The 14,677-nt window shown below is 36.2% G+C and overlaps 3 protein-coding genes across 5 annotated transcripts; 1 reads left to right on the top strand and 2 right to left on the bottom strand.

Annotated features, from left to right (window-relative positions):
• Positions 1-419: 419 nt before the first annotated feature.
• Positions 420-7,696, bottom strand: LOC115234822 (nuclear pore membrane glycoprotein 210). Its single transcript, XM_029806167.1, is given in 9 exon segments — positions 420-780; positions 904-960; positions 1,051-1,177; positions 1,274-1,423; positions 1,636-1,874; positions 1,960-2,215; positions 2,323-5,600; positions 5,659-7,001; positions 7,668-7,696. Coding segments are annotated over 9 exon segments (5,652 nt in total). The 3' UTR covers positions 420-607.
• Positions 7,697-8,364: 668 nt separating this feature from the next.
• On the top strand, positions 8,365-11,557 carry LOC115234816 (transmembrane protein 183). Of its 3 annotated transcripts, none has more exons than XM_029806160.1 (8): positions 8,365-8,766; positions 9,064-9,149; positions 9,313-9,411; positions 9,478-9,549; positions 9,702-9,840; positions 9,994-10,198; positions 10,371-10,538; positions 11,461-11,557. In XM_029806160.1, the coding sequence occupies exons 1-8, from the start codon at positions 8,666-8,668 to the stop codon at positions 11,542-11,544; spliced, it is 954 nt and encodes a 317-aa protein (XP_029662020.1). In that variant the 5' UTR covers positions 8,365-8,665; the 3' UTR covers positions 11,545-11,557. The 3 variants fall into 3 exon arrangements, with proteins under 3 accessions (XP_029662020.1, XP_029662021.1, XP_029662019.1); XM_029806161.1 differs by lacking the exon at positions 11,461-11,557 and adding an exon at positions 10,770-11,046; XM_029806159.1 differs by lacking the exon at positions 11,461-11,557 and adding an exon at positions 10,684-11,037 and having other exon boundaries at positions 9,069-9,149.
• On the bottom strand, positions 11,072-14,671 carry LOC115234814 (conserved oligomeric Golgi complex subunit 2). The gene is made up of 11 exons (XM_029806157.1): positions 14,463-14,671; positions 14,142-14,369; positions 13,729-13,995; positions 13,348-13,649; positions 13,141-13,258; positions 12,712-13,034; positions 12,562-12,628; positions 12,217-12,397; positions 11,848-12,127; positions 11,571-11,751; positions 11,072-11,499 (listed from the first exon to the last, which is right to left on the bottom strand). Exons 1-11 carry the CDS (start codon positions 14,532-14,534, stop codon positions 11,416-11,418), a joined length of 2,103 nt encoding a protein of 700 aa, XP_029662017.1. The 5' UTR covers positions 14,535-14,671; the 3' UTR covers positions 11,072-11,415.
• Positions 14,672-14,677: the final 6 nt, after the last annotated feature.

Raw genomic sequence — 14,677 nt, forward strand, 5'->3', positions numbered from 1 at the left:
CAGCGCAGTGTCGAGATAACCAATCGACATCGCGGAAAAAAAGCCACAATACTTTGCGAGTATTGATTTAACATGCCTCTTTTAAGAGTGGAGAAGCGCGTGTTGCATGTGTCATTTATTTTGTGTGTATATGTCTATATATATATATATATATGTATGTATGTATGTATATGCAATATTATTGTACATATCAATTATACAATAGAATGATGCGTAGATATCATAGTCTATCGCATTAAGCAAAAATATAAATATGACATTATATGAAAAATTGAAAAATTTCTTTTTCTTAAAATGTCAAAATATTTTTATGATTTTGTGTACAACAAAATGACAGTAGTTTTAATTTTAAGGCACGATTTTGCGACGATTGCGCATTTATCACGAAGGTAACTTAATTGAAACATTAATTATATTACGTGTATCGGGCCATTTTATGTTAACGAATGTAATGAATTACTCTCACAAAATTAAGTATCGTGATTGAACGTTTCTTAACTAATGTCGGGGCAGATGTTTTTTAACGATCTTTGTCAATAATTCGAAGATCTGACCTTCGTATATATTCAATGTTATATCGAATAGTCTAATATCATTTGAGATTTTTTCATATATCTCTCCTTCTAATGTATGGTGTGCCGAAACTACGCGGATCGCCATAAACAGGCGATTCAAACGCTGAGAATGGCCTTAACGGCGAAGTTGACGGTCTACCTGTCGAAGTGGGAGTCGTACATGGACCACTAACCGTTTTCTTCAACATTGGTGGAGATTTATCAGCTGTAAAAAGAATATATTGCCATTATCCATACATAATTGCCATTATCACACATAAATGCCGCACATGCAAAAACACTAAAGCAGACTTGTGATGGTAACATTAAGTGTTGAAAAAACGCATACCAAAAATGCTTCTATTCCTGACTGCTAAATCAATACTCGTCACCCTATGTTTCCATACTGAAAAACATAGGTATATTAATAATGCTAATATCCTTTTTTATTAATAAAAATAATACCCAAGTTGAAGAATTTCGAATTTGATCTTACCATAGAAGATTGTAATCACAATAACAGCAAATGTTCCTAGCGTATATCTGTGGAAATATATATAATTCACCCATTGCACTCCAGACATAGGGATGAAGTGATTATGCCTTGACACGCGTATGTGCAGCTAAAAAGAGAAACGGGTAATATCGTAATAATAATTATATCTCTGCAATGCAAAAAAAAATGTATTTATAAACACACACATGTGTAGCTTACTTACAGATACATTTTGTTTGGTCAAATCATTCGCAATGAATATTTTTTGCCCTTGAATCTCATCCTGATTATGCATTAAACGTAGTTTATATTGCATTGTAGATTTGGAGATATATTGTTGTGAGATGACGACTACACCATCTGGTACATCAATCTAATGAAAAAGTTAGCAGTGTTATTTCATAAAATAAACGGACAGAGTAAAAAGACAAACTTCAAGTTCTCAGCAAGCATAATCTTGATTAAAAATAAGAAATGATAAGATTTATCAATAACTTTTATTATGTATAAGACATTATTTAATTATGTATAAATTTTAGCAAAACAAATATATATTTACAAGATTTTCATATAAAAATTACTTACAGTGAGATGCTGTAATACTGACGGCAGTCCATATACTTCGACCGTCGTTGATGGCGCGCCACTTTGAGCGGTGATGAATACAATTTCCTTGGCGTCGACATACACAGGCGGTAAATAGACGAGTTCTAAAGCCGCCGATTCAATATCTCGGCTTCGGGCACTGATTTGAATACGGGTGTCTAATATACTAGCGGCTACTGTTGGAGAAGCCATTGATACAATGTCGCAGTAATAAAAACCTATGATAACGAGAGAAAGAGAAAGAGATAGTTATAACCGACGCTCATCTATCATTATTACCATGGAAATTACTGCACAACCGACCTGTCACGATATCAAAACGTGGCTTCACGAGGAATAGATCCCGTACGTCGATTGACAAAGTCGACGAGACAAATTGCACGTTGCACGTATAGGGAAACGCGTTCAGCGTGAATGATGATAACGTACGGCAACCACCTAGACCTCTCGCCAACACATTATTCTCTTTGATTTCCTCATCTTTGCTCTTCAGCACGAGCGGTACACTAAAGATTTCCGTACCAGTGATATTCCTTCCTCTCAGAGGAACGATAGATACCTGTATAAAAAATCAGATTTACAATGTCATATTTCTTTCTTTCTTTTTCATACATAAAAAAATATATTGTTTTAAAACTATTATACTTTTCTGTAACTTGTAATTACCCGTGAAATTGGTAGAATATTGACTTCTATCTCACTCTGCACATGCATGGCGAGACTGTGCTTTATAATGGCCTGGCCGACATTTCGGGCACGACCTATACCGGTAATAGGATCCACCAATAATACTTCAGGCGCGGATGATTGCCAATATCCCGGATCCCCGTCGGACGAGAGGAGCGGCATGGAAAAGCATATTACGTCGCCGACAGTCAGAGTCGTCCTTGTCGGGAACACGACGTCGCCAATCATCATGTGAACGTAATCGAACATTACGTTGGGATACTTTTCGTTGAAGACTTTCACGACCAATTCGCCATTCTCGAGGAATTTCGCGGTGACAATGCTATCGCCCGATGTAATGAACGTTGCTAAATCGGCGCGATTCAACGTAGCCTTGACATTGGCCTCAGCGGCATGGAATCTATTCCCTACGTTATCGTAGTACTCGATAACGTACTCCAATTTCATTCCTTTTGGTAACATATTCAATTCTTCGCCGTTCCGTATACGCAGCTTGGACTTCAAGGAGAGCATCATGTAGTGAATAGGCTTGACCTCGACGAGAACTGTCAATGATTGCCTCAAGTTGTATGCTTCCGTATTCGTAATGGTGACGATCGTATCTCGGCCGAGATTCTCGCCGGCTCTTACGACCCCGTTCTTGTCCACGGTTACGGTGGATCTCGGGGCGGGCGTTAAGGCATGTGACACAACATCTTCCGTAAATCCGATGCCGTGAGCGTTTGACAGAATCTCATAAGCTGTCGTACCATGCTTGTCACGATTTGTTTGCAGTCGCAGGACAGAATTCGGCGACATTAATATCGGCGAACTCGCTGTTGCTGGATCAATCAAGCGCAATTCCTCGAAGATTTCGATCTTTACAAACGTGGTGTAAGTGATGTCGCTCTTGCTGGACAGTACGTTACTCGGAACGGTGACATTCAGATGGATCGTCGCTGCGCCCGGACTCACGGCCCGTGCCCTCAGCGACACTTGATTCTGATATCGGACGTTGATGCCGGTACCCTCGTACATGTTGTGCAAAGTAAGCAGGCTAGAATCGCTCGACGACCAGGCGAAGCTCAGCGGCAGCTGCATGGAGCCGATGATGAGCGGCGTCAGATAATCGGGAATGCCAAACGCCCAAAGGGGAAATGTCGCTCCCACTTTCACCCGGTTCACAGGAGTCGAGATCTTCACTCCCTCGAGATGTAGTACATGTATGTCGGCGCGATCTTCCGAGTAGACTACCACTTTGTTGCCCTTGGCGTCAAGTCCGACGGCGCGGACACGAATCCGCGTCCGACCCGCCGACTTCCCCTCGAGAATCCCGTTGCGAGGATCGACGCGAAGAATATCACCGCTCTCCGTCGAATATTCGATCTCGGCGTTCAGTGGACCACCGACGGTCTGCATCTGATAAATGGTGCCGATCAATATCGTCAGATTTCTCGGTTGTATTCGGAGCGGCAGGAACACCTGCACGGTAATCGTTTCGCTCCGTATTTCGCGGTCGCCCCTCTTTACAAAGGTCAGCTGACTCTCGCCCTCCAATACGCCGTGAATCTTGTACAGTATTTGTTCATAGGGCGCAGTAACCTGTTCATTGGCGGGCAACTGCTCAATCTCGAGGTACTTGTTATCGATCTCCAAGCGGAAATCCAACGCGTCGGGAGACGGCAGCCTCACGACGTGGCCGTTGGTATCGTATAGCCTCAGCGCGGCTGTCACGCACTTTCCCTTCTCAATCTTATTCACAATTTCGACTTCGATTGTAGCAAGTTGTTGCACTTCCAAGTACACTTCCGCCGATTTCGAGGGTAGACAGAGATCTACCAGCGTCATACGAAGCACGCCTGGTCTCCTTGGCGTTACGCTGATCGTTCTCGTCGCATCCATGTACCGAATGTCCGCTATTTGGTTTGAACTGAGGACGAATTCGTAATAACCCGAGCCTTGGCTGACTTGCAAGTACGATTTCATGCTCGAATCGTTTAGAATCATCAATTTGTCGGGGCTAACAACAGTATCATTCACCAGAATCGTCTCTATGGAAGCCTCTATCAGCGGAGTCTCTACTCCGCCTCTCTCGTTCTCGACGGGGAACGGCGGCCATTCCGGCGTGATCTTGAGTCTGTTAAGAACGAGTTTTTGATAGCCAGTGACAGTTGCAAATATCGTAAGAGTACCGTGGTGCTTCTTGAAGATAATATTCTGATAATGAATCTTCGGCAAAATCACATTCACATCCGTCCAAATCTCCTCTATCGTCCCGGAAGGATGTTCCACGACGCCATTACCAGACGGTTTCAGGTTCCATTCGACGTTTAAGCTCGTAATATTGTCAAATTGCTTGCCATCCTCATCCTTGACGATAACAGAGATTCTTAAAGGCTTGTCACTATGCGCGATTATCTTGTCCGCATTCTGTCTGATCGGACAGTTTTCATTGTCCATGAATTCTGGCCGCAAATAGATATATCTGGGCTTGCCGCAAACAATCACGATCGTTTCCGACGCGTGAGTGCGTCGACAGTTCGCAAGCAGAGGCACGTTCGACACCGTATACGTTAGCGCCGTTTCGCCTAACGTCTTGCAAATTACTTTGAAGACAGCTCTATCGAACGGTCCATTTAATGAGTCCTCGTATTCTACCATCTCGACAATCTGCTCATTTGACAGATATATCTCCCGCGAATAATCTTGAGATTTATTCGTCCACGGCAGTGGTCCACCTTTAAACACCACGTTTCTCGAGGATCCCACAGAAAGTAAAGTTTTCTTACTTTCTGGGTGTATCGCTATGAGCGGCTCGTATGCCGATATAGTGACGTTGTCCGTTAGCAAACGATCGATCGCATTATCGTCGTTCACGTTATATGCCACGGTCACGTCAGACGTCCCGATAGAGCGATAATTTACAACAGTTATCACGGCACATGCAGCACCAATCGGTTGTACGTTTTTATCATATGTCCGTACAAAATTCTCATCCGGAATATACACCTCGAGATTGACATCTTTGCAGTCGCTGAAGGGTATCTCTTTGACATCGGTGCCGTTGATCAGTTTCCCGAATAACGCGACATGCAGGTGAATTGGTTCTCCTATAGCCGCTTCCATGTTATACTCGATAATTTTCAGCCTCGAAGGTGATAATACGTATATCTTCGCTGTGTCCCTGTTGTATTGATTCCTCGCCATCGTGACAGCCACATCCGCTATACCCGCCGACAGGATTCTGATACCGCCGTTTTGTGAGACAGTCACTATCGCTTAACATTATATCAAATCTAGAACAAAGTAAATATAAAAATATAACAAGGCACAAACAAAAATCTTTTTTTCTCCACAGTAATTTACAATTACAAGTTAATAATTTTAGAAATATATTTATTAACAAGAAACGGACGTCTTTGATATTTATTTTAACAATATCAAAGTTAATTCACCTGGATTTGTTAACGATGTCCCATGGAACGGCTAAGACGCGAGGTTGAATTACGACCGGTGTATGTATCGTGAATTCGGCTCTAGTAGATGGTTGCGGGTCAAACGCAATCCTCTTACCACGTTTGTCGATTATACCCCGCAACGTCGCCTCCACGACTGTTATTCCGCAAGTTATCGGTACTATGACGGCATAAGTTTCATTTTGCGTGATCGATTTTGGCTCAAAATACTGCTCGTCAATCTTCATGGAGACTTCCACGCCCTCCCCGATATGAAATTTATGATCTTTGTTATCATATAATTCAACAATGATTTCGTGAGTGTGACCCAATACTAATCCCCAGTTTCTGTTTGGTAGAACAGAGAGAGAGATGTAAGCCACCTCGTGTAAATTAACTGTAGCGGAAGGTAAAATGACTGGATACTCCTCGCGGACATTTTTATCGTGCAAAAATACCTTCGTACGTCCCGTTTTAAGACCATAAGCAAAATCACGGTCGTTATCAATTTCCAATATATCGGAATTCTCGGCCTCCAGGTAATACTGGTTCGAGGGCAAACTAATCTCTTCCAAGCGTCCTTGACGAGTGTGCATTATTTTATATTTGAAGCTGTCGTAAGCCATTATTGTTATTTCCGGTGGAATTATGATTAAATTAGCAATGACAATCAACTCAAGTTCTATAAATGGAACATGCTTATATTCAGAATGTGGTAATCTAACAGATACTTTGGCAGTACCAGTCCTAACACCTTCTATCAGAACGATATGACCTCTTTTGCCAATGCTATCTAACACAGCTACACTAGCAGGTCTTTCGTACTGCGACTCCTCATATGTCATAAAGCGTAATACATTAATCGTAGATTTATTATCAGATAATATACGTTTGTCAGTATCACCAATAGCCCATAGAAATTCTATGCCAGCTAGAGTCGTAAACTCGTTTCCCTGTTCGTCGTACGCTCGTACCTCGAATGCTTCGGGTATATCTTCGATATACAATTCTCTTGTGGTAGTAATGAGATTTAGGGAAAAAATTGCATCCACTATAACATCGCATCGCAAGAAGTGACCGGAATTAATGTCTTCCGCCAAAACAATCGCAGTGTTCCTTGTTAATTCTCTAGTTATGGTTTGAATTAACACCGCTGATGAACATGTTCTGTCAAAATTCTCATTTATGGGAATCAATTGTATAACATCCAAACGTGAGGTTGACCTAAAGAAATATAAGATTAATATTAATCAAATTTCATAAACATCATAATTTATTTGAGAATATTCGAAGATGCAGGTATTATTGAAATCATAGACATAGTATATCTAGACCGAGTGTTGAGGAGTGAGAGCCGAGGTTCTAAATTTCAATCTTCAATACGTAGCTGATACAGGCTTTAGTGCCGGTCTACAATAGTGATTTAAGCTCTAAGCCTTAAGAAATTGACCAATCACGATCAAGTATGAGGAGAATACTCGACTGAACCTGTATCAGACTATGCTTTGAGATTGAAATTTGACCAATCAGGACAAGGAAACTTTAATTCCTTTTATCCTGATTGGTCAAATTTCAATCTTCAATACGTAGCTGATACAGGCTTTAAAGCCCGTATCAGACTACGCATTGAAGATTGAGATTCAAGATTCAAGATTAAAATTTGACCAATCAGGACAAAGAAATTTTAGTCCCTTTTGTTCTGATTAGTCAAATTCCAATCTTTAATCTTCAATCTCTTCAATCGACTAATCAGAACAAAAGGGACTAAAATTTCTTTATTCTGATTGGTCAAATTTTAATCTTGAATCTCAATCTTCAATGCGTAATCTAATACGGGCTTAAGGATCGATAGAAGTAACTAGAGTCCTAGATTATCAGAGAGGTGCCAACTCTACTCCCACCATGCCCACCGCCGCCATCTTAACACACAAACGTCAGGGCCGCGTTCGAAAACATCACTCGTGTGCACACTAGCGTCGTTCTATCTTTGTTCAACTTTCAGTAAATAACAAAGATAGAACGACGCTCAGTGCACTACTTACCGTGGTAACAAGAAATTATAATATGCACTTATTTAAACTTTTAATATTAATACAACCACATTTGATTGACAGCTGTCAGGCTGTACGTATGACGTTTGTATTCTAACATGGCGGCTATTTTAATCGACCAATCAAAAAGTGGAACAAGTTGGCGCCTCTCTGATAATCTAGGGACCATAGACATAGTATATCTAGACCGAGCGTTTGCCTTTATTTAAGGAGTGGGGGTAAAGATGCACGTAGAAAAGGACATACTCTGTTTCGTGCCCCTTGCGTTCTCTCTCGCTCGCACATAGCATAGCGCTCACTTTCGCCATGCTACGTGCGAGCAAGAGAGGACACAAGGGGCATAAAACAGAGTGTCCTTTTCTACGTGCATCTTTACCCCCACTCCTTAAATAAAGGCAAACGCTCGGTCTAGATATACTATGGCCGGTATTCATAGTCCGTTCTTATATCCAAGATCGTCTTAAGTGTGGTCTTGGGTCGTCTTAAGTACGTGGGCATCGGCCCCCACTCCTTAAGTAAAGGCAAACGCTCGGTCTAGATATACTATGTCTATGGTCGCCATGATTTATTTGGCCTGACGTCTGACAGCTGTGATGCGTGATACGATGTTTCGTTGTGATGTTTCCATCTTTTGATGGCGTTGATTGACGGCGGTTATGAGAATCGCGGAAAAGAATGAGCGAAGAGATTGTTCGCGATGCGAGATCATTATTCTCGTTTTGAGCATGGGTGCCTAATACGCACGTCAGCGTTATCAGTGTATATATCTGTATATATCGTAGATTTTTCATTTCCTCGCAATGCGTACCTGATTTAATTAGCACTTTTGATCGCTGTATGTTTGTAAAATCCACGTCGGAAAATACGCGGGATGTCCACTCTGCGGAAGAAAGCGAGCAAAAAGTCAACGACAAGGAAAACCGACACCCTTGTAGGAGGTTAAGTGCGCTCTTATCACGTATATATACATACGTATTTAAGTAAATCTATATGCGTGGCAAAATTAATTTAATGTAAGATACTTTAACACGGCTATTCTATACGACTGTATATAAATATAGATGCGTTTATTCAATTTTTTAATAAAATTCGTGAAAATTATATTTTTATATACAAGAAATATGTTATATTTTTGTACATAAATATTGATATATATATTATGAAATTGAAACATAAAAACTGTGGATAAATAATTTACTGTATTTATAAATAATTATTATTTTAATATTTGATAGCGTAGATGTGACCATTGACGACTTTGCTAATACTTTACGAATCCGCGCAAGGCTCAAGAAATCTATTACAAATGTCTCCAATGAAGGTTAGAGAACCATTTACTTGATTTATTTTATATCTCTAAACTATTGTTTGAGAGAAAGTACATAAAGATTTCAGTCGTTTGAATTAATCTCAATGTTTTGTATTCTCATTTCTTCAATATTATAAACATGTGATTTTCATTTTATTATCTAAATTTTATTTAGTAAAACAAGAAGCAACGATACAAGAAGAAAAACCTGCATGGGACAAAATAGACGAAGAGAATTTATTGCAAAGTAATGTAATAGAAAGTAATCACAGAAGCAAGTATGATAAGTATATTACAATAAATGAGTACGGTAAATAATTTACATTAATTCTTTTTTTAGTTATGTCTGGTACTAATACAAGAAGGAATAGGAGAAAGTTAAAATGTCAGGAGGATAATGATAAAGAAGAAGGTAAGTGAAATATTCTGTAATACTAAATAAAAAATGTCTAGAATGAATATGGATATATAGAATATCACTTGCAATATATAAAATGCCATATTTTTTCAATATAATGAATTATAAATTTCCTCTGTATAACAAAACTTTTATTTGTTGAATAGGGATTGATTATCCATTAGACATATGGTTTATTATTTCGGAATATATACGACCCGAAGCAGTAGGAAAGTTTGCACGGATTTGCAAAAGTTCTTGTTATGTAACCACCACTGCAAAATTTTGGTTTCATTTATATAAATCGTAAGTTTTTTTTATTGTTTATCATCTTGCGATATTATACATTAATGCATATGTAATATACTTGATATTTAATTATACTTGTGTTAATATGATATACATTATATAATGTAGTTGCATATTATATAGCAATGTATGATTAGTTTGTTATTTTAGATATTACAAATTTGTACCAAATTTACCCGAGCATCTGCAGCCACAATGTATGAGATTACATGGATTAAGAGCTTGCGTTATCAGGGCATTACATTACAGTTATTTCACATCACTATTACAACGGGAAGTAGACGATATGTCTTACTTACGACAAGAGGAACCACATTCTCTTGTGAAAAGAAAATGCACTCTTATGTGGCATAAAGTAAGTCACAAATAATTCTTTGTTCACATTTAAACTCCTAAGTAAACTTACAGCTGTTTTTTGTAATGTATCTTTAACTATCAGTTTTTTAAACAGTAATTTTTTAACTATATTGGATTTAAATCTTTTCATTTTATGCTACACGATAACATTTAAACATGATATATTACAGAAAGGGAAAATACGATGGTATTTTTATTTTAAACTGAAGGAGATTTCCAAAATATGTAAGAATCCGTTAAAGCAAAATATACAACAATGTGATACTAAGAAAACTGAATTTCTCGAAATGCTGGAAGATGTGGCTGTTAATCCCGAAGAAGGTTGCAAAGTGCTTAGGGTATGTGGCATCATGATATTTATATTTGTATTATAAATTCTCGAGTAAAAAATATTTTTCTATAATATTTCAATTTTCTATTCTTCGAGTAGAAAAATAAATATTTTTTATTTATAATAATTTTAATATATTTGACGATTTGTAGGTAACTTGCTTAAAATATAGTATGCTACCGCCGGTAATCGGATTAGTTTTGCAAACAGTATCTATGAATTTAATGCCCGGCTTTAGAGAACATCGACTTCAGCTTGGATTCGGAACATCGGATGTTCCTAGTACATTAACCAATCAAGTTATACTTCGTGATGTTACCGAGTACCGTATCTTAGATTGGTGGGATCCCACCTATCCTCATCAGGACGCGAACTACACAATCGAATTATTGACAAGTGACTCTTGGGATTAGAATTTATTATACAGATTGTTCTTATATTTTGTGTATGGAAAAATAGAAAAATCTTTAAATTTTATAAGACAAATATATCTCAACGTGATGAATGCAAAATCATTCAAATTGATACCTTTTCTTTTCCAATGCTTAATTGTATAAATAATTTTATTATCATAACAATGATACAAGATATAGATGGAAACAATGCAAGAATTACGTAAAGCGGTTTTTTTATATACATTATAGTATAGAAAAAATATATACAACAAAATAAAATCCCTGGGAATATGTATAAATAATAAATATTCAACGTACTAATCTGATTGTAACATTTCAAATTTGAGACATTTCGTATTTTACTTTTAAAAATTTCAAACTGTTAGAATGATTTACGACTTATAATGGTATAATTGACGAAATGATAACATGTTTGTCATTTCTGAACAGCACATTTTGATACAATTAAAAATTATTGCTATGAAAATCTTATTTCTTAATAGCTGCTTCTACAGCGTCTATTAATTCTTGCAGATGATGTATGTTGGTAGTGGAGATATGCAGATCTTTGATCTAAAAGATATAAATAATGAGACATGGAAGTCTATTTTAATATAAATGTGGGTACATATTTGTTTCCTTACCATGTTTGCGTAACCGTCCACATCCACCTTAAGTTGAATACGTATCTTTTCGTCATCGCTAGTACCCTGTGATTCTGAAGGCAAAATTCCAGTAGATTTGTCGCGAATCTTTTTTAATCTTCTTAAACTCTCCTCAGTCTTTTGTACAGACGTCAACACATCAGTAACGAATAACAAATAACTAAAATGAAAGATCCAATATTTTTATTGCATATATATCTTCTCAAATTTTCTTTCCACAATTATATATTAAATGAATTGATTTATTATTATTTACCTTTCTGTTAGTGAAGACAAAGTTAATTCTAACCAGAGAATAACAGTTTCAGGAATGATTTTGTTATAATCTACATAGAAATTAGCAAGAGGAATTATTGCACTGTTTACATAAGGACAAGGCTTAGTTGGCACATCTCGCTTTGTCCTTCTAAACAATCTGGGAATGTCGCTAACTTGTTTCAAATATGTTACACATTGATCTGAAAGCTCGTTCACGATTTCTTTTGTAACTAAAGGTAACAAGTTTGCTAGATTTTTTGATGTTTCACCCAGAGAATCTGCAATATATATAAATTGATGCAATCAACTAAATAATTATAATATTTTATATAATATCATTTTTTGTGTTTGTTATGCAATATTATACCTTCTAATAATTTTAATATAGCAACATTCTCATTTTTAATTTTTGACTGTACTATTTGTAGAAAAGATGGCAATGCATTTATCAGTTTATTTATATCAGTATACAGATATATTAAAAAATTTAATCTTGTAGAATGCTCTGAGTCATTTGAATTGTTGGTTTCATTTATTATTGGCCATACCTTTAAATAATATAAAGCTCTGGTTACTTTTTCTATATATAAATTTATGTAGCTCTCAATTTGTATTATATATGTATATATATATATATATATATATATAAATCATAAAATATATAAAATATTAATAGAATATAATAAAATGAATGTATAAAAGAAATACATACTTGTTTCATTGCACTTTGACACCAAGTTTGATACCTTGAGCATATTTGAAGACTGAGTTTCCAGAACCTGGCAATAATAACAATGCATTAGTTTTATAAGAAGACATTTTAGAATTACAATAAAAAAATAATTATTACAAAGATACACACTTGTGAAATAATTGGTACAAATAAATATTTTCTGCCCAAATCCTTAGCAGATTATCCCAAACCACATCAGTCGCATGAAGCGAGAAATTATCTTGTGTCAATGAGATCAAACTACCTTTGATCGAGTCTGGCGACACTGGCTCAACTAATACTGTCTCCACATGACCAGCTATCTCTTGAAATCGAATTTGAAAGTATACTGGCAAATTCCATTTCTTAAGAAAACCTTTATATTGTGGATGATTCCTCAGTGTCATTAAAATTTCAGATGTAACGCACTCCGCTTCCATTTTTGTTAAAAATTCCAGTGTAGCTGTATATCTCTAAAATTTTTGCAAAAACTTGAAAGATTCTTAAAATTGATATATTAAAAATAATTAAATTTTTTTTTAATGTATTTTATTTACACACTTTCAACGTTTTACTTACTTTATGAAATAACACTGGATCTCCTGGAGCAAAAATGGATTTTATATATTGCTCAATCTTTTCCTCAACTTCAGCCCAAAAGCTGTTCACTAGAAAATTAAATCCTTTCACAGATATTCTGCAACAATGTATTAATAAAATCCATATGTATTTATAAATACATAAATTAATGATATATTCAATTATATAGATATAATATATAAATACCTCTCAGGATGTAGTGTAATATCTAATAATTGTTTTAGTTCCACATTTAGAATATTCAGTAGTCTGTGATAAATACTTTGCAGACCAAGCGGATCAGTTTGAAGGTTCTCCTCATTAACTATATTATAAATTAATGGTCTTACAAGTTCATGCCTTACCAATTCTTCAGCGTTTGTTATTTTATCAAGGGTAAGGTAAGTTCTAAGGCAACGGATTGCCAAGTTTAAATTCTTCTCACATATACATGCTAAGAATAACTCATTCAGACAATTTAGATACAAGTTTTCCAAGTCTATACTTTCCTATTGTGAAATAATCATTTTAAAGTGATTGATATATTTGTCTCTCAACTGCCATTTTTTTTCTATGAAAAATACATACTTTCTCTTGACCAACTGAAATGTCCGATTTACATCTAGACTTATGAAATTTTAATTGATTCAATTCGATCGCAGCTTGCTCCAAAATGTCGATTTTTGTAGGGTTTTCCATGAACGTTTTCATAGACAATATAGAAGAAAGCTTCTTGACTGATTTGTATACATGTTGTAAACTATGCAAACTTTGTTTGCGTTCTCTTATCTTCAGATTGTCTTTTAAATTGGTTGAGATGGCTGCGATTTCATCATCCAAAGCTTGTCGTACTTGCTGCCAATAAAAAAAGTAGATTGCATATTGTAATGTCATATTGCAATTATATAAAATAACATTTTTATAATTTATCTGATTGTAGAACGTGTGTTGTTAAATTTTTAAGTAATCTCATATCTTCCAAATATATTTTTTTATTTTACCATAACTTCTTCTCTCAACTGCCCAAGTGGCGTTTGCAAGTCATTTATGGCTTTATCAAGCCCAATTAAATTACTGGATAGATTCACAAAATCCGTATAATCTCTATTTATTAAATCAATCATAGCAGATCTCAGTAATTTCAAGTACATGCCAAGATCATCACGCATTGTTTCCAGTTTGCCATTTTTTCTATGATCTTGTAGAAAATTATCGACATCAAAATTTTCCTACAAACAGAGCAGAAAAAGAATAAAAGAGAATATTGTATCTATTTCTTTCAAAACTATATATAAAAGTATTTAAAGAAATTTTTGTCAAACCTGTACGAAATCAAGCTCGGAGAAACATAGATCCTTTGGTGCTTTCGGCAACGTGACATTATTGTTAGACATAATTATATATTAATATATCACAGAATTTGCAGAATCTAATAATAAATTTTCTTTATTCCTCGATATTCAAAGACCTGCTGTCGCTAATTTTTATATTGTGACGTGACAACTTGACATTTCGATTAAGGCCTGATTCAGATAGC

The sequence above is a fragment of the Formica exsecta genome, unplaced genomic scaffold (genome assembly GCF_003651465.1).
Source record: "Formica exsecta isolate Colony F162 unplaced genomic scaffold, ASM365146v1 scaffold209, whole genome shotgun sequence".
NCBI classification, from domain to species: domain Eukaryota; kingdom Metazoa; phylum Arthropoda; class Insecta; order Hymenoptera; family Formicidae; genus Formica; species Formica exsecta.